A 16,978-nucleotide genomic window follows, 5' to 3' on the forward strand; every position below is an offset into this window, starting at 1 on the left:
TAGACATGCAACAGTTAGTTGGATTTATGTGGACCTGGAAAATTATGTACACCTGGAAAATTACCTTAAATATAATTATTACCTGTGCTAAGGTCAGTAAAAGGATGTTTTATCATACTTATTGCATACATTTAGGCGTTTGTTTTTTTGCATAGTTTCGGGCGTTGTTATTCGTTGTTTCTTTGAAGATTTTAAAGGGTCCTGTAACGACACATTTTTACTGATGTTAAAGCTTCTTCCCCATGTAATTATGTGTCTGTAAAGGTCTTTAAAGATCAACCTCAAATTATCTGCTCCTATTCTTTGCGGCAACATAATAGTCTACAAACAACCAAATACCATTTCACCCCCTCTCCACGACCCCAGATGTACACCTAATTAGGTGATTAATTCGTATTCCTTTACAAATTACGAAAAAATGGATTAAAAAGCTCTCACTAAATTAGTCAACTGACCAGAGCAACGCGTCCAGCGTAGAGATAGGCGCACGGCCATCCCTAAAACCCCAACTCCACTCAATGCGAACGGTAACTCACCGACCGAGAAAAGGACACCCAGCACAACCCGCCACATTGGCTGTGGATCGTTCTGTGGGAGCCAAAACGAAACGAGCAAAAGAGAGGGAAAGAGAGAGAATAAAAAGGAAAAAATAGGAAATGGCAAATCACACAGATGCTTTTTCCGTCAAAGCGACAAAGCGACTAGCAGGGCACAGGAACTGGCCGCCCCAAACACTACACGTCCTCCAAAAACTCGATCTCGGACTAAAGCTTTCTGGGCTACAGTTGTTGTTTTTTTGTCGTGTTGCTGTTGCTGTTGTGCATACACGGAAGCTGTATGAATGAGTGTGATGTGGAGGGAGAGAGAGAGAGAGGGAGAGGTGAGGGCAAGTGTTGGTCCGTTTGTCTTGTTTCGGTTTGTTCGAATGTGATGCAATGGGGGGAAACAGACATTGCGGAAAGGCCCAAGGAAGCTCGTTAGCGGATTACGGCCACACCAATAATATGCCTTCCCAGGATGTTTCTTCTTTTTTTGTTACCGGGACCAACACAGCACGTGCCCGCTCGATGTGTGTGTGTTTTTGTGTGGCAAAAAGTCGACTCACACACTGTTTGACGGTTTGTCGCCTCCGCAGGGAAGCTTGTTCACGGTTGACGGACGACGCACAATGCGGACACAGGAAATTGATCACGGCCCAAACAATGAGGAGCGGATGCGTAAAGGGCGCGCAAAAGGATGGCGTAAAGGCGTTGGATGAGAAGCAAAAAAGAAAAAAAGAAATAGAAAAGTGTACGTGCGCTTGTACCGGAAGAACACACGGGCCAGAAGAATGGATGAACGGGGGGGAAGGCATGCGTTTCCAATAAGTAGAGCGATGGCAAGGGGTAAAGCCATCACTATTATCGTCAAACTCGCGTATTATCATCATTATTATCATCGTCATCGTCATCGAGTTGGTGAAAAGCAGTGCTCGTTGCGTTGCGCGCTAAGTATGCGAACGTAAAACCAGGACCAAACGGCCATACCGAGAGAAAGAGGGAGAGAAAGTGCGGGAAATTTTTCAAATTATAAATGGGCCTTACGGGCCTTACCCCTTCACCCTCTACCCCTCTTCCACCGATCGTACCGTAGCCATCCCTCTGTACGAGTTATTTCGAGTTTTCTAATTTTCGCACAAAAGCACCTTACCCCCTTTTGCCCGAAACTTGCCCGAACCGCCCCTGCAGCGACTTGTGCAGAGGGTGGTGGTGGTGGCCTACGTCTTGCTGTTTATTTTCTTAAGTTCTTGCCCCGCCACCGCCATAACCCTTGCCTACCAGCAACCGATCGGTGAACAGGAAAACCTTTATTTGCAAGCAAAGAAGAAAAATCTGTGGAAAGTATGCGCTACTCCATTCCTGAACCTCGTGCCTCTTGGTTTTGTTGTCTTTTTTTGCGTTGTTTCTCATCACTTACAGTGGAGCAGAAGCGCGCACACACACACACACACACACACACACACACACACACACACAAAACTAAGATTAAAGAGGAGGAAAACATTGATGGTTCCTATCCCCTGGCGCCCCCGGCCGGCGCTGAGCAGGAGCAGGAGGGTGGAAGGTGCAGGACGAGTGGCGAAATGAAAAGAAAACTTGGACAGAAACCACAACCCTTGTTGAAAAACTTTCTCCCGTAAGAACACTTTCGTTCCCGTTCTACACACACACACACACAAACGCGCACGCGGCAGTATGGCGGCACGCCTCGTCATACTGAAATTGGCTCCCTCGGGGCCGGACGAAAGAAAGAAGACAAAAAAAGCGATCAGTACCAATGTCCCCCTCCTTCCCGGAACCTGTGTGCCGAAGCAACACATTCCAGCGACGACGAGACTTTGCGTGCGTGTTCCTATTCCACTCCCCAGTCTCCCCCGTGACGTAAAGATCGATGAGTTTTGTTTCCCTGCTGTGTGTACGGCGGCGGTGGCGGTGGCGGCGGCAAGCACCGTCTCCCAGTGTGTGCCCGGCCGCCCAAAGTGTCCAAATATGAGGTAATATTTGACCGAGAACCTAACCCTTCCAGTTGGCGTGGGATGAGGAGTGCGGAGGTGAGCTGGTGGCCATTCCTCTCTCCCAGTTCGGGAGTTTGTTTGTTTGCCGCTGGCAAATAGATCGTTCCATTTATTTTTAGGCCGGTTTTGGGTTTGGCGAAACGAGCCGCGTGGGGGGGAAGCTTGGGAAAACACTGGGGAGCGTAAGTTACCGGAGTCCGGACCACATCCAGCAAGTGGACATGGACGCTCGCATTATCGAGGGGGACGGGGGACGGGATGGGTTATGTCAATAGATAGTGTTCGTTTGTCTTTTTCTTCTTCTTCGCAATAGCTTTTAACGGCAATGGCGCACAACAACTACAACAACAACCAAAAAAAACTGGACAGACAGACGGAGGGAAATACATCAAACGAGAGCAAACTTCCTAACGATCAAGGTTTGGTCCAACGGCAACGGCAACTTCTTTCGCAGTGGCCGCGTGACGGCGTGACGGTGAGTAATGGCACCTGACTGGCGAAGCCACCAACCAATAACCTTTCGCATTTGGAGGGTTACACTTGCGCTCTCTTTAAACCCTTGGGTGTAATTGAAACAAACACACACGCCGTATATTGCGCCGTGTGTTGCGTTGCGTGTGTCTCGGCTCCATTCTTGGAAACACTGTTTTTCAATTTGTGCGTTTCTGCGTTGCTTGCGCCAGAAGTTGCTGGCGTACACGAGATCAAGCACGGGGGGGGCAGCGCATTTCTCTTTGATGCTTTGATAGTCAGGGCGGGACGGACCGCGACTGGGCGGTTGAGGCTGGGGGCTTCGCACCGGCATCCCTTCATTATTCGGCCGGTTGCGGTTGGCAGGCACGATCGACTGCCAACTGACCCGAAACCGTGCAACGCAATGGGTGTATGTGATTTTGACAACCCACCCACAGGTTTCGCCCGGTATTGCAGAAACGTATGTTAGAAAACCCTTTTGTTTTTTGCTTCGTCGGAGTCTTACACGTGTGTCTTAAAATGATCAAAAAATAAGCTTACAATCGCAAGCATGAAGGGTTGAACCGATGTTTCCCTTTTTTATTTAGTATTTTTCTAAAAATAACATTGAAATTACACAAATTACATCGTTTTGTGATGCAAATTGCATACTTTGCGGGCAGTGGCAGGATTCAACGCTGTTCGGCTGAGGCACCTATGCCGCATACTATGCCATTTTCGTAATGCAATTAACCTAATGGATCGTAACGCGTTCGAACTCCAACACTTTCTTTAATTGCTGTACTATTATATACAATTTGAAAATGTGGGGTTTTGGTTTCACAAAAAATCAGGACATTTTGCTACCCACAACGATTGACGCCTAAAGGTAGGCAAGGTATCAATTAACCGTAGTTACCGTCTGATATGCAGCTTTTCAGCCTGCTGATGTGCAACATGTATGCGTGATCGTTTGGCAAAGGAGAAAATTAAAAAAAAAATACCTTTAAAAAAGTATAATAATTGATATCAAATTATGCTTAAAAAAATCAATCAATTAGGAGAGAAATGAATAAAAAATCGATAAAGTAAATATATTGTTCAGTTTCTCTTAAAACAATGCAGGACCAATAGGCATTATTTTATCCTAAATTTTGAAATAAAATACAATATCTGCAAAGTTTCAGATTCAAAAGCGCACAAGAATGAAGCAATTGTCAGTAAACAGTGGAAATGTAAGATGTTCTAGAATTAACAGTCCAATCTAGAGCCCTATTATGATAATTCTGTCACACGAATTGCATACTGTTAGGCGGTGTTATTTCATTTTTCATATACAAACAGTTTCTTTCAATGTATTTTTAATTTGAATTTGCATTTACATCTGATATGTGCAATAAAAACTCATAATTCCTTCCAAACTGTCTCGCGCTCGTCTGAAGCGTTCAATCAGCCAAAGGTTTACTGCTCAATTTAAATCAACAAACACCGTAAACAACAATGCGGTGTCAACCGGGCCACCGGGGTCCCAGTTAGCGTCTCGCTCGGCCCTGTACTTTGCCTACGTACGTCCGGCACGCCTGTGTCGCGCATTATTGTGCCGAATTACTTCGCTAGCATCGGGCAGCGGACCCGAGCGGGCCGGACTGTTTGATCAAAATTTAATGGATGGCAAAGAAAAAACAACAAGCTACGTGTTTATTTCCGAGCTCCATGTGCTCTCGGAAAATCGGTGATCGAAGCATGTGTGGGCAGCATGGGGAGCGGTGGGGAACATATTTATCGACATTCAATCATCGTTCTCGACTCTGCTCGATCGACGATAGACGCGAGCTGTCGTCAATCGGTCGAACTCCCGTGGGCCGTGAGGGAGGGGGGGGGTTCATGTTTAAGTTTGCCAGATTCGAATCGCCGAAAGCGAACATCGGCACATTTTGATGGATAAATACGATGATGCATGTTAGCGTAGCGTACCGGCGATGATGATGATGTGCGCCCCACAAGAAGGATTATGCTCCACACACACACACACACACACACACACACACACACACACACACACACACACACACACACACACACACACACACACACGCACACACACACACACACACACACCAACCAAATACAACACGATACTGATTTTCCGCGAGCTGATTCGGTCTGTCGGCAAATCGTCTCATCCAGCGATGGTGAACGTCTCCAACCTTCCCTCCCATTTGCCATAATTGAATTCCGAAAACGCCCCTTTGGCAATAGACATGGGAGGGAGTGATAGAGAGAGAGAGAGAGTGCACGCGGGGGATTGAGATCGAAGAAAAAGAACTTCTCCAAAAAACAGACTTGCGATATTTCATTATCACCCTTTGCGCTCGACCTCGAGCCTCGATGGTCGATGGTGCCCCGAAGGGATATTATTTCTACTGCCACGTGGTACGGTGCCCGGTCATTGCGGAGAGCGCGGTTTTATCACAACACGCCGACCGCTGTGTAGCTGTAGTGTTTTTGTCGATCGCGCCCACCCAAACCCAAGGACACACAAAAACGAGCATCGGGAGGAACTAGAGGAGAGTGGAAAAATCAAATTAAATACCATCGTAAAGAAAATCGGTCCTTCGGTCGTCAATTTGCTTGCAATATGCTGTTGGGCCCGTGCTGTACCCTTCTTCTGGGGAATCTGGGCCCGAGACCGGGAGGTAGCTCTCAGGAAATCTCAGCAAATCACCAATAACGGGGCGATGGCGGTCCGGTACGATGACGGACACGCTTTCAGAGCCAATTCCCACTGCGACTTACGGGCGCATTAAACATTTAGTAGTTTGGGTAGTAGACAGGCGGTTGAGAACGGTTTCGAAACTGTCATCGTGCTGATACGAGTACGAAAGGGAGAGAATCAAAAGGGGACAAGGGACTGTAGGGACCTGGGACTGGTCATCTGTTGCTGATTGTTCTGTGTTGTTTGATGAGCTTGAGGTTTGAGGCCGGGGAGGATGAGGCGCTCGTTAAGGAAGGATGAAGCACAAAACGCCAACACACAAACAAGCAGAGAGTGTTACTATTATATTGTTAGACGGTTTATTAAACTCGGGATTCGCACAGTTAGGGGTCGTTTTGTTTTTTTTTTTTGCACAACAGGGAAGATTATTTGCGTTCGGATATTGGTTTTAGTACGTTTGCGTTACTACTACTACTGCTGCTGCTGCTGCTGCTGCTGCTACTGCTGTGTTTTAGTGGCCACAAGAGGAACAGCCCACGCACGTACACACGGGCACACACAAACAGACACACTCACACATATACATATACAGATACATGCTAGACATAAGCTGCGCACGGCAGGCAAGGTATTATTTTACAATCCCCAAACACGGAAAAACGAATCATTATCCCGCTCCAGCGAGTGGTGACCGTAAATAAGCTTCATTTGTTGCACCGCATTGCATACATTGGGGCGTTCGTGCTGTGCATCATTGGGCGTCTTAGCGATACAGCGCTGTAACGCTCGCCTAAATGTATGCAATGCGTAGAACATTGCTATCCTATTTCATTCCTTTCACCCGGAACACCTTTCTAAAACTGAAATTGTGAGAGGGAGGTGGCGAATTAAGAAGAAGCTTCATTTAAGCCTGCAAACTTTCTGCTTCGATTGTGTTGATAATTTTATAATTTTATACACTAGCTCCTCTACACACACGCACTTGCACACACACACACACTGTCGCGATATCTATTAGGTAAGTATTAATTATTGCACGATAGAAGCATTGCCCACATTCCCCCCATTGCTCGCAGTCTCTCGCGGTAGTATGCATGTGTGCGTGTGTGTATGTGTGTGTGCGTGAATTATGCAGCTCCTAAACTAAACATTGACGCCCGTAATTTAATCTTTTCCCCAATCCGTGGCCCACTGCAAGAAAGAACCGAGGCGATGGCGTTACCGGCGCAGGCCCCATTAGCTAATTGCGATTGGTTTATGATGGTGGTGCGTTGTAGTGTTTCGGTTAAGCGCGGCCACAAAACGTGCCCGAAATGGTCTTCCTGTATCGGGCACGTGTGTGTGCGTGTGTGTTTGCAACTGTTTTCCCCGCTCGTTTTTGAAGTTTACGGGCTGCACGGGAAGTAGAATTTATGCCTGCCTGGATTTGTGAAGGGAGAGATTTTGATTTAGCTTAGCATGGGTTGAGGTTGAATAGTACTCGGTGCTAGGTAGGTAGCTCTGAGATGATTCACTCCCTTTGCAAATGTGAGTAAAATGCTTTGATTTCCATTTACAATCTACAACAGCTCTACGGAGCAGCAAATCTACACTAGAGACGGGGAAATGTATTACTTATTGCCTGCTACGACTACTTCAATGTGTACTTAAGTACTAAGATTAGAAAAAACTGACACTTGCTGTCATTGTCACTGTCCAATCGTTCCCTCTCTCTCTCTTGCTCTCTCTCTCTCTTGTTTCAGATGGATCGACTATTGCCATCTGAATTGTATAGAAACAAGCAAAAAACAACATCAAACACCGATGCGTCCATGTACAGAGGGGGGCTTGCTGTGATTTGCGGTACGATTAAATCCCGGAGCTTTCACAAGCTTCCAATTGCTTTGCCGTGTTGTCGTTTCGTGCACCACAGGTGTGGTTTTGCATTTAATTTAAATTGTTACTCTACCGTATCTAGTCTTACATTTAATATTCCCCGTTTTTTTGCCACCCTTGCCCCACAATGAAAAGCACCGTTCCTTCTAGGACCTCCCTCTCTCTCTCTCTCTTTCTGTCTTCTCCTTCATCTCTCTCTCGATCGTCTTACCAGTTTTTTTGGTTAGTGTTTTGGTTGTTTGTGCCCTCCGCCGCTGCCCCACTTTATCATACCACCTCCACGTCCGACGCGTCGCTGTTGCTGTTGCTGTTGCTCAGCAGCTCGTCACACTTCGGCAGCACCAGCTGCTGCTGCTGCTGCTGTTTGTCCTTGGCAAAGATGCCGGTCTGCAGCTGGCGCAGCTTCTCCTGCGCCGACACCGGGATGTTGATGAGCTTTCGAATTTTGCTATTGATTTCGTAGTTGGAGAACTGTTCCTGCTCCTCCCGCTTCTGCTTGCGCCATTTGGCGCGCCGATTCTTGAACCAAACCTGGGAGAAAAAGACAGAGAGAGCATCGTTCAAAATATAGTCGATTGGTTTTTTAGCTTCCGGCGGCGTATTTTGGCCGGAAATTACAACGCGCGGGGTAACTCAATTTGTCGAATTCATTATCGCTCCGAGCGACACGGGCGACACAAAATCAACAAGTGAGTTCCGGGAAAATTAAAGCACCGTCGCCACGCCGTCTGCTAAATGGCGGGGGTGGCGATGACAACCCCTCCCCTACCTCGACGCGCTCCTCCTTCAGGTCCACCTTGATTGCCAGCTTCTCCCGCAGCAGCACGTCCGGGTAGTGCGTCTTGTCGAAGGTGGCCTCCAGCTGCTCCAGCTGCTCCTCGGTGAAGATGGTCCGGTGGCGCCGCTTCCGCTTGATGTGCGAGTCCGCATTCAGAAATGGGTACCGGGGCCGGAAGTTACCGTTGCAGGCGACCAGCCCCACCTGCTGGTGCAGATGGGCGGCGAACAGGTCCGGCTGCAGATAGTTGTGGCAGGACGAGGGGTATGCTACTGGAAAAGGGGAAAGGAAAAGGTCATTAATCATCTACATTAAAGTCTGGGCACCATAGAAGTACTCACTGCCAAGTATGTTCGTGGGCAGCATGTTCGCGTCGGACTGGTGGCTGGTGGGAAGGTGCAGCGTACCGGCCCCGGCACAGCGGAAGTAGTTGGACAGGCTCTGCTTGGTGTGCTGCTCCAGCTCGTACGCCGCACCACCGTCCAGCCGCTGCGGCACGGGCGACAGCAGCTTGTCGTGCAGTGGGCCAGCTCCCGCCTTGTGTGCGATCGAGTCCTGATTCAGCCCGAGGATGCTTTCGATCGTAAAGACGGACGCGAACGAAGGTCTCGCATCGGTCGGCAGGGTCGTCCCGGTGGATCCGGCAGAGGAGCAGCCCATGTCCTCGTGCTGCTGCTGCTGCTGCTGCTGGTGGTGGTCGGTGGAGCTTTCCTTCTTGGTGGTAGGGCTGGTACCGTTCAACCGTTCGTTGCCAAACATTGTTTGCTGTTGTGCAGGAGCAGGCAACCACACAGCAACAAGCAGTAGGCGTGCAGCAATGTGTTTTATTTATACACTTCGACCACACCAACAGTGGCAAAGTTTAATTTAACGTTCGTTTTCGGGACGCGTAGCACAAAAGTTGCGCAAAATCACTTGCAAGCGAGGCTTTAAATCTTTCCTTTTCAAACAGCCTTTAGAACCCTTTGCACCAATTGTTCGACGCCACACGGGGTTTTCCTTTTTCTGTTGCGAATGAAAATTTTACCTCAAACGTTTTAATCCAACCGCTTTCTGTGCATTTTTTTCTTTCTTTCTTCTCATCCCTCGCACCTCGTTTCCCCTCGTTGCTGTGTGCAGGCGCACGATTTGAATTGCGTTTGACGTTTTGAGGCGAAACCGGTGAGCGGTTGGATTAAGTATGCGGCGGCGAAAAGATGGCGGGTAGGTTGTGTTTCAGGACGATTCTTTAATAATTCTCCGCATGCAAATACAACAACTCCCAGCGCTTCTAACTAACCCCCCCTCCCCCCCTAAATGGCATGCATTTTCAGCAGCATATCGTACACGATCTCATCGCCCTTGTACGCCGCCTTGTGCTTCCGGAGCGTCACGCTCGTCTGGTTGTACACGATGTTGCGAATGTTCCAGATGAGCTGGTCGACGCACAGCTTCTCCGGCGGCGGCCCGGTCTCCACCTCGAGCGCACTGCCAACCGGATCGCTCGGCACCTCGTCCCCGTACCCCATCGGGTACGGTTCCCAGTCGGACAGCACCTTGCGCATCCAGTGCTTCTTGCTGACCGTGTTGCGCGTCGACCGCGTGCCGAAGATGTTGATCGCCTTGCAGAAGATGTAGCCCAGCTTGGCGTAGAAGACCTCCTGCCCGTCCGTCGCGATGTACATGTGGTTGATGTTCATCATCACCTTGCAGTACTTCTCGACCTCCTCCATCAGATGGGTGCCGATGCCCCGTCCCCGGTAGCGATAGTCCACCACAACCGATTCCACGTAGGCGGAGGTGTCGTCGGCCGGCACGGGCGACACTTTCGCATGCCCCAGCACGGTCACCGTTTCGTCGATTAGCTGCGTCAGCACGAGCGTGATCGGCAGCGTGTCGGTGGATGTTTCGAAGCTCCAGAACCGGGCCATGCGCGACCGGGGCCACTCGGTGTTTATTAACCGCACGCACTGCTCCTTCAGCTCCGGATGCCGGTGGATCGGTACCACCAGGTACGGTTCATTCGAGGTCGGTGGTGGTGGACCCTTTTCGGGAAAAAGAAAAAGAAAAAAACGTTAATAATGAACCCGAGACATAACAAAAACACACATGCACTTACATCGTACGCGATCCGCTTCTTGCAGCTATAGTAATCCTGATACGTGTCGTCGTCTTCCTCCTCGTTGTAGTAGTAGTAGTAGTAGCAGTTTTGTCGCCGCGCGTACAGCTCCTCCTCCGACGATTCGTACCGCTGCACCACGTACCGGTGCGGTTCGCTGGCGAGGATAAATTTGGACACGCCGCGCGGCTCGTTACGCTCCAGTATCGCACCGTACGCCCGGGCGCGCGTAAAGCTGAACCGGAACTTGGCCCGAAACACGTGCTGATCGCGCAGCGCCACAAAGATGTGCTCGATGTTCAGGTAGTACAGGTACTCCTGCGTTGCGATCACCTCGAGCAGGCAGCGCCGGGCGCAGGAAGGAATTTTCGAGATGGAACACAGGGCAATGACCTGTACGCGATCGTTCTCGCCGCTGGCAATGATGAGGCTCGGTGGCATTTCCGGCGAATGTTCGAGCGTCTTCAGCCGCTCGGTTCGGATGCGCTTCCACTGCTGGTTGATCTGCCGGTTGCAGGTGCGGTACCATTTGTCCTTGTTGTTGATCGGAAGCACAAAGTAGTGCTTGTCGTAGTGCTCGAAATCGATGGTGTAAGGAGACTGGCGACCAAGATTGTAAAAGAAGAATTCAAAATTAATGCAATTGTTTAAAAAAGATATCCCCGTAGTACCAGCCAAGAACATCCAGTTGAGTTCGTTGGACTGATCATTCATCAAAAACGCTCAACGATTGCTTCTTGAACCGTACACCGATCGTATGTGGTTCCGTGGTTCAATTACATCGCTCAGAATCGACTGATCAGCAGTTCGATTTCGTAACGTGCTTGGCACTCGTCGCCCTTTTGTAGCACTTTCGATTACGTTACACAAACACGCTAGAACTAGCATCGCAATCTATCATCAGCTGACGCGCGCTGTTGCTCCTCTGCGAGGCCCACATTCTTACGATGTAAATATGCTCGCCACTCGCCGTTCTTTGTTCTTTGTCTGCTGCTGTTTATCCGAACCGACATACAATTAAATGTGTGTCTTCAAATCACTTCACAGCGGGAATGCTGCCACCCCTGAGAAGCTCTTCGGCTCACAAACGCCCTCTTCTTCCTTGCGTGCGTTGTTTATTTATCCACGCCCAGCAGGAGACTGGACATAGACAGCGAAAGCTTTTAAATTTCCCCCGGAAAGATTTATGCTTCGGAGCATTTTTCGGAGCGGATTTAACGGAACTGGCCACACAGACACACAGATCGATTTATTACCTTCCGCTGTTTACACCTTCGACCGGTCGCCGTGCAGTTTACGGCTTGACGCGTACGTTTCCGCTGACGATGCTCGTGCAGCATGGTGGTGGTGATCGTAAGTCAGACGGGGATCGACTGATCGATCAGCTGGCAGAGATTGAAGCCGCGGGCCTCCCATCGGTATCACCAGGAAGCTAATACGTTTAAAAAAAAGGTTGGCGAGAAGGAGTGAGATAGAACACAGAATAGCTACGAGCAGGTGCGGCAGCACCCTCCTGTGAAACCGTTCGCCGTTTGGACCGTGGCCAACAGACACTGAAAGTCATGTGCAGCGGTGGTTTATGAGCACGGTTATTGCATCATACCCGCTGCTCTCGGCGATGGCAACTGTGATGCATCGGACTCATGCTGTGTGCTTTCCACAGTTTTAGACTTGTGGCAGTCGTACACAATTAGGTGTCTGGAATGTTGCAAAAATGTTTACCCTTTGATACAAATCCTTGGAAGGATAAATGTTTCAAGACACCGTCCAACTAAAAAAAAAGTCATGACCACCACGCAATTAAGGGAGTGTTTGCTTTCGCGTGAGACGACGCATCGGCCAGATGCCATCGGCGATTAAATTTCTTTGCCTGCTTGTATTGAACCGTTGCCAGCGAGTGGCGTCTACGCCGAGCGACGACAGTACAAATTAATGGAAGGTCCGACCGACGAGACCCGTTTGTTTTGTTGACACGCTCGCACGTACTAATTATTGACCCGGGCAAAAGCACACGGGGCTCGTGTGTATCGAGCGGCGACGATTTATCGCTTCGAAAGTAACTAATGTAAATAAACACGACCTAGAAAATCGTGCAGCGAATGTCGGACAGCCGCTGGCTGCCCTCGCCCCCCCCACACACACGCGAGTGCGGAGGATGAACGTGGCCGTCCTCGTCGCTGTGGATCAGCTGTTTAAACATGGGCAGTTAAACAAAACGGTCTAAAATTAAACCTCTCCCCCACTTCCTCCCCCATCTGGCAGATTGATTCCACTTGTGTCCAGTGCTCTTGAGAATGCATTGATTCCATTGAACTCGGAACAGCGCCCGTGCGAGGGTGTTTGGCAAGCGATGAGCAAGCAGAGGGATATAGCTTCAAGCGGCAAAGGGAAGACGTTTCTCCACACAACAAGGCAGACACATGCACGGTTCACGTTTGTTTCGGCATAAGCGAGAAGAAGAAGGGCAACTCCAACGCCGGATGTTGATTTTTACGTTATTTATTTGCCGATTTCATTCCAACGCACGTTCACTGCCAGCAAGCTGCAAATATCCCGATCTTGATGTCATGTGCGATGAAATGTGGAGAAAATATGTGTTCTCACATTTAATCCAGCTGCAAGAGTAAATAGAGAGAAAAAAAACATATTGATATTAGAATTTACAATCAAATGCTGCCGCCGGAAGTTGCGTTCGGGGTTGACGGGCGGGTTGAGAAACACTGACCAACAACAACACAACACACCACTACACCGGCACAGATCGTACGTCGAGCAGAACGCTCCCTATACCGTACGCACGCACACACACGCACACAGTTGAACTTACCTTCCTGAAGCCAATATCCTTGGCGTACTCGCGGAAGCACTGTCGGCAAATGTTCAGACCGTACTTTCGGATCATTCCGTGGTTGTTGGAGCAGGCACGGCTGAAACGAACGGAAACAGAATCTTGGTTACAATTCTGCTACATCGCGGCCTCGCTCTCCACCGCCTCACACAACATGGCGAAGCGGCAGTACACGTGCACAGGAATGGGAACCGGTCGGAAACACCCGTTTCGCCGCCGGAACCGGCCCAAAAACGGTTTCCACTCACCAGAAACGCGAGCCCTGTCCGTATTTACGCGGATGCGAGTACCACAAGTTGGCGAAACCCATTTTTTCGATTAAATTCTGTACGCACAAAACGCGAACGTGCTGAACACGGAAAAATGTGGAGGCAAAAGAGTTTGACAGAAGTCAGCGGCTTGACAGCTAGCCAACAACCAGAGTGACCAGAAATACCGATTTATCTGTATTCCTACCGATTTTTTATATGCCTACCGATTCACAGATGACCGCCCTAAAACTACCGATTTTCCATTTATTCCACCGAAAATCACAGATATCAGTCGTTTGAGCTTAATCTGTGGCGCTTGGGATGCTATTTCAAGGATTGTTAACCACATTTTTTACTTAACGCGCTGATGCACGTTTGTTTGCCTGGCACTTTTTATCCGTTAAAATTTAATGTTCATAATAAGTAGAAAATGTTAGTTGCGTGGATTCCGAAAATTTCTCGTCAAAGAAAGTCATTTAAATTTGAATTTGACACGCTCGCGGCTCTGCGTAAGTCCGTGTATTTCCAACCGTCTCCCCCTGCTTCTACATGCCCCTCGTCTGAAAGTCGCACACTTTTTCATTCTCTTTGCTAGTAGGATAATCATTAAAATAATTGATTTAATTTAAATTGTTGCGTTCTGAACAGTGCTCCTGCCGAAATCTGCCAATATAATCTGGCCACACTGCCAACAACGAGCCGACGATGTTCGAACCCGTCCCGCCGATGCGGGCACGAACTTTGACGTTTGGAACCAGATGTTCGAACGGTAATGCTTCTTTTATTTGTTTTATGGAATTAAAACCTGCAGTAAACTGATAAAAATAGATATTTTGCATACTGATTTTATTTAAATGTATGTGGAAGTTTTCCAAATGCTTTAAATTGTTTTAAACTTAGCACAAAGCATGAAGCGTTTCGATTCGAAGATGTCAAGCGTTTTCGATCCCTTTTCGGCGGTTCAAATTGACAGTTGGCTCACAAATTCCACCAGGATTCAAACAGCAATTCAACAAAAAGAAACAAACAAAATAACTTTATTCATGCGCTTTCAATGTATAAATACGAGTTGTGCATTAAGCAAATGTTGCTCATACTTGGTTCCCAGGTCCAAATGAATGAACCAACGAATAGGATCGCCCATCCAGCCGCGCAAACACACGCGCAATGATCGACCCACATCGCGATCACCGCGCTCCTGCTCAATAGTGCCAGTTACGATGCGTTTTCTCGTTCTGCATAATGTGCTTGTAGACGGTGACCGGCACGGGGTACGGTTTCGGGACGGGCACCTCGAACTTCTTCAGCACCTCCACCGGGAACGGTTTCTCCACCTCGATCGGGTACGGCTTTTCCACCGTGTACGGGACGGGCTTTTCGATCACCTTCGGGATCACCTTGTAGATCGGGATCTTGATCGGCTGCTCGACGTTCACCTGCAGCGGGTAGGGCTGGGGAATGTACACCTTGACGTAGTGCGGGACGGCAATCGGTACGGGGTGCGGAACCGGGACACCGACCTTCTGGAACACGGGCACGGGAACGGTTTTCGACTTTTCCGACACGCTCGAGTGAAGGTGGCCGGCTGCCTGGGCTTCCTTTAGGCCTTCGAGCACCTCGAGATACCGCTCATCGAGCAGACCGTCGTCCTGATCGTGGTAGACGTACTTCCCGTTCGCTGGCACGACGTTGGCCTGAAGAAGGAGTAACACCATTGCCAGCGATGAACAAAACATCTACAAAAAAGGGGAAATGATATTGTTATTAGAACTATTTTGTACATGTTATGTCTCCGGGAACTCACTAAAGGACTCATGTTTCCGATCTGTTTGATGTACCAAGATGACCTGAACGTTGGGAAGGCAATCGAAGGAATAAACTACCATTCCGTGACGATGTGGCTTTTTATACATCCACCACCATTTCTGTTCATTTCCCAGCTCGAGCACTCCCGGTAATCATCGGTTTGGCTTCGTTCGCTCGATCGAAACACACTCTTCCTTTCAACTGCATTGAACGGAGACGAGCACGAGTGTGTGAGAGAGAGAGGGTACGATAGAGTGAGTGGGGCGCGATGCATCCGGGTGTGGAAAAGTGCAGCTGGTGCAGTGCACACCTACACCAACGAACGTGTTTCAACTGGTCGTCCCTCAAACCGATAGGGGTACGCGGGGTTTGCTTTTCCTTTCACCGAGTTTCCCTTTCCTTCTTAGGGCCGGATCGCCCGTACGGAAACGGGCAGTGCAATACCGTCGCGGAAGCAGCCCCATTGGGGAAATGAAATGGAAAACCCGACGAAACGATCGACCGGCAATAACGGCGCCGAAGCGTTTTTGATTTTTGCTCGTCCCGCAAACGTGCCTTTGATGCGTGCGATTTGATATCGTCCGCAACCGAAACTCGATCGCACCGATACTCGACTTCTGGTAGCGCCACGATCGGTCCTGCTTTTGCGCCATTTGCGTTGCGTAAATTTGGGTCAGTTAGGGGGGAACGCGCATCAAACGCGTCGGGCAGTGGGTTAGCGGAACTCGTGCGATCGCGCGGGCACAAAGGCACAAAGAACATTCCTGCACGGAACATTAGCACGGCCACGCGGGGGGTCATTATTTGATAATGCCTAGATAAGGGGAAATGATCGCTTGAAAGCAATAATTTATCTTTAGTTGGATAAGCTTGGGGCTGCACGAAAGGAAATGGGCCATCGAACTATGCGAATGCATTTTATAAGACGTCAGCCATGTCGGCCATTTAGCTTACGGAGCATTAGGTAATTTCAATTCTAAAGTAGCTAAGGTTAATTAGGACAGAATTTAAATAAAGAAATAATAAATATATAAAATACTCACGAACAGGTGACAAGAAATAGTAAGACTTAGTACATTGTTTCCATGAAGTAAAAACACCAGTATGTTATTTACTTTTCATTACGCACCTTGGTTAATATAAAAACTAAAACAATCCCATTAAGCGTTTGAACTTGAAAAATGCAAAAGCAAAAGAGCGACAAAAGTGTACTGTAAACGCTTAATAAATTTGCTACGCTACGTTAATTTTTAATCCGTTTTCGGTGAAAAACGGAAAAACAAAACGGCCCAAAATCGATGTCGATGCTCCTGGCAAGCTGTCGAGTGCTTGACTGTTTAATTAAATTGCTTAAGCTCAATTTACTGGCTAATGAGATGAAAGGTGTGCTTCGTGAAGCGTTGGTGATTGATGAAGCCAGTTAGCCAGAGCCAGTCGCCTCAAAGGGGGTAAGCAAACTTTCGACTGGCATAGGAGACGGCAGCCCGTTTTGCCTGGAACACTGCGACACGCCGTCCCGTACCAGTGGGATCGCTCAAAATGGATATGATATGGAGCGAGTTCACTGGAATGTTGCTTGGTGACTTATGGGATATTTAA

General features: G+C 48.7%; 4 protein-coding genes across 6 annotated transcripts; all 4 read right to left on the reverse strand.

The window, feature by feature from the left end:
* Nucleotides 1–7,614: 7,614 nt before the first annotated feature.
* On the reverse strand, nucleotides 7,615–9,464 carry LOC120896144 (homeobox protein goosecoid-like). Of its 2 annotated transcripts, none has more exons than XM_040300058.1 (3): nucleotides 8,718–9,464; nucleotides 8,368–8,645; nucleotides 7,615–8,129 (listed from the first exon to the last, which is right to left on the reverse strand). In XM_040300058.1, exons 1-3 carry the CDS (start codon nucleotides 9,133–9,135, stop codon nucleotides 7,866–7,868), a joined length of 960 nt encoding a protein of 319 aa, XP_040155992.1. In that variant the 5' UTR covers nucleotides 9,136–9,464; the 3' UTR covers nucleotides 7,615–7,865. The 2 variants fall into 2 exon arrangements, with proteins under 2 accessions (XP_040155992.1, XP_040155991.1); XM_040300057.1 differs by having other exon boundaries at nucleotides 8,368–8,648.
* Nucleotides 9,465–9,580: 116 nt separating this feature from the next.
* Nucleotides 9,581–11,876, reverse strand: LOC120896143. 2 transcript variants are annotated; one of them, XM_040300054.1, is made up of 3 exons: nucleotides 11,731–11,876; nucleotides 10,475–11,074; nucleotides 9,581–10,400 (listed from the first exon to the last, which is right to left on the reverse strand). In XM_040300054.1, the coding sequence occupies exons 1-3, from the start codon at nucleotides 11,812–11,814 to the stop codon at nucleotides 9,669–9,671; spliced, it is 1,416 nt and encodes a 471-aa protein (XP_040155988.1). In that variant the 5' UTR covers nucleotides 11,815–11,876; the 3' UTR covers nucleotides 9,581–9,668. The 2 variants fall into 2 exon arrangements, with proteins under 2 accessions (XP_040155988.1, XP_040155989.1); XM_040300055.1 differs by lacking the exon at nucleotides 11,731–11,876 and adding an exon at nucleotides 11,146–11,662.
* A 1,081-nt stretch (nucleotides 11,877–12,957) lies between these two features.
* LOC120896145 (40S ribosomal protein S29) lies at nucleotides 12,958–13,710 on the reverse strand. Its single transcript, XM_040300059.1, has 3 exons — nucleotides 13,571–13,710; nucleotides 13,302–13,401; nucleotides 12,958–13,089 (listed from the first exon to the last, which is right to left on the reverse strand). The coding sequence occupies exons 1-3, from the start codon at nucleotides 13,630–13,632 to the stop codon at nucleotides 13,081–13,083; spliced, it is 171 nt and encodes a 56-aa protein (XP_040155993.1). The 5' UTR covers nucleotides 13,633–13,710; the 3' UTR covers nucleotides 12,958–13,080.
* An 859-nt stretch (nucleotides 13,711–14,569) lies between these two features.
* On the reverse strand, nucleotides 14,570–15,482 carry LOC120895229. Its single transcript, XM_040298379.1, has 2 exons — nucleotides 15,378–15,482; nucleotides 14,570–15,309 (listed from the first exon to the last, which is right to left on the reverse strand). Exons 1-2 carry the CDS (start codon nucleotides 15,387–15,389, stop codon nucleotides 14,776–14,778), a joined length of 546 nt encoding a protein of 181 aa, XP_040154313.1. The 5' UTR covers nucleotides 15,390–15,482; the 3' UTR covers nucleotides 14,570–14,775.
* Between the last annotated feature and the right edge of the window lie 1,496 nt (nucleotides 15,483–16,978).

This window comes from Anopheles arabiensis, chromosome 2 (assembly GCF_016920715.1).
Source record: "Anopheles arabiensis isolate DONGOLA chromosome 2, AaraD3, whole genome shotgun sequence".
Lineage (NCBI taxonomy): Eukaryota > Metazoa > Arthropoda > Insecta > Diptera > Culicidae > Anopheles > Anopheles arabiensis.

Bases quoted from the DNA above. Each gene is read 5' to 3' on its own strand.
- LOC120896144 (XM_040300057.1), bottom strand. From the start codon at position 9,135: ATGTTTGGCAACGAACGGTTGAACGGTACCAGCCCTACCACCAAGAAG. The intron at 8,649-8,717 runs GTGAGTACTTCT...CCCCTTTTCCAG, and splicing joins GCCCACGAACATACTTGGCA to TAGCATACCCCTCGTCCTGC. The intron at 8,130-8,367 runs GTAGGGGAGGGG...TTTTTCTCCCAG, and splicing joins TGAAGGAGGAGCGCGTCGAG to GTTTGGTTCAAGAATCGGCG.
- LOC120896143 (XM_040300054.1), bottom strand. From the start codon at position 11,814: ATGCTGCACGAGCATCGTCAGCGGAAACGTACGCGTCAAGCCGTAAAC. The intron at 11,075-11,730 runs GTAATAAATCGA...CTTGGTCGCCAG, and splicing joins GAAGGTGTAAACAGCGGAAG to TCTCCTTACACCATCGATTT. The intron at 10,401-10,474 runs GTAAGTGCATGT...TTTCCCGAAAAG, and splicing joins AGAAGCGGATCGCGTACGAT to GGTCCACCACCACCGACCTC.
- LOC120896145 (XM_040300059.1), bottom strand. From the start codon at position 13,632: ATGGGTTTCGCCAACTTGTGGTACTCGCATCCGCGTAAATACGGACAG. The intron at 13,402-13,570 runs GTGAGTGGAAAC...CGTTCGTTTCAG, and splicing joins GGACAGGGCTCGCGTTTCTG to CCGTGCCTGCTCCAACAACC.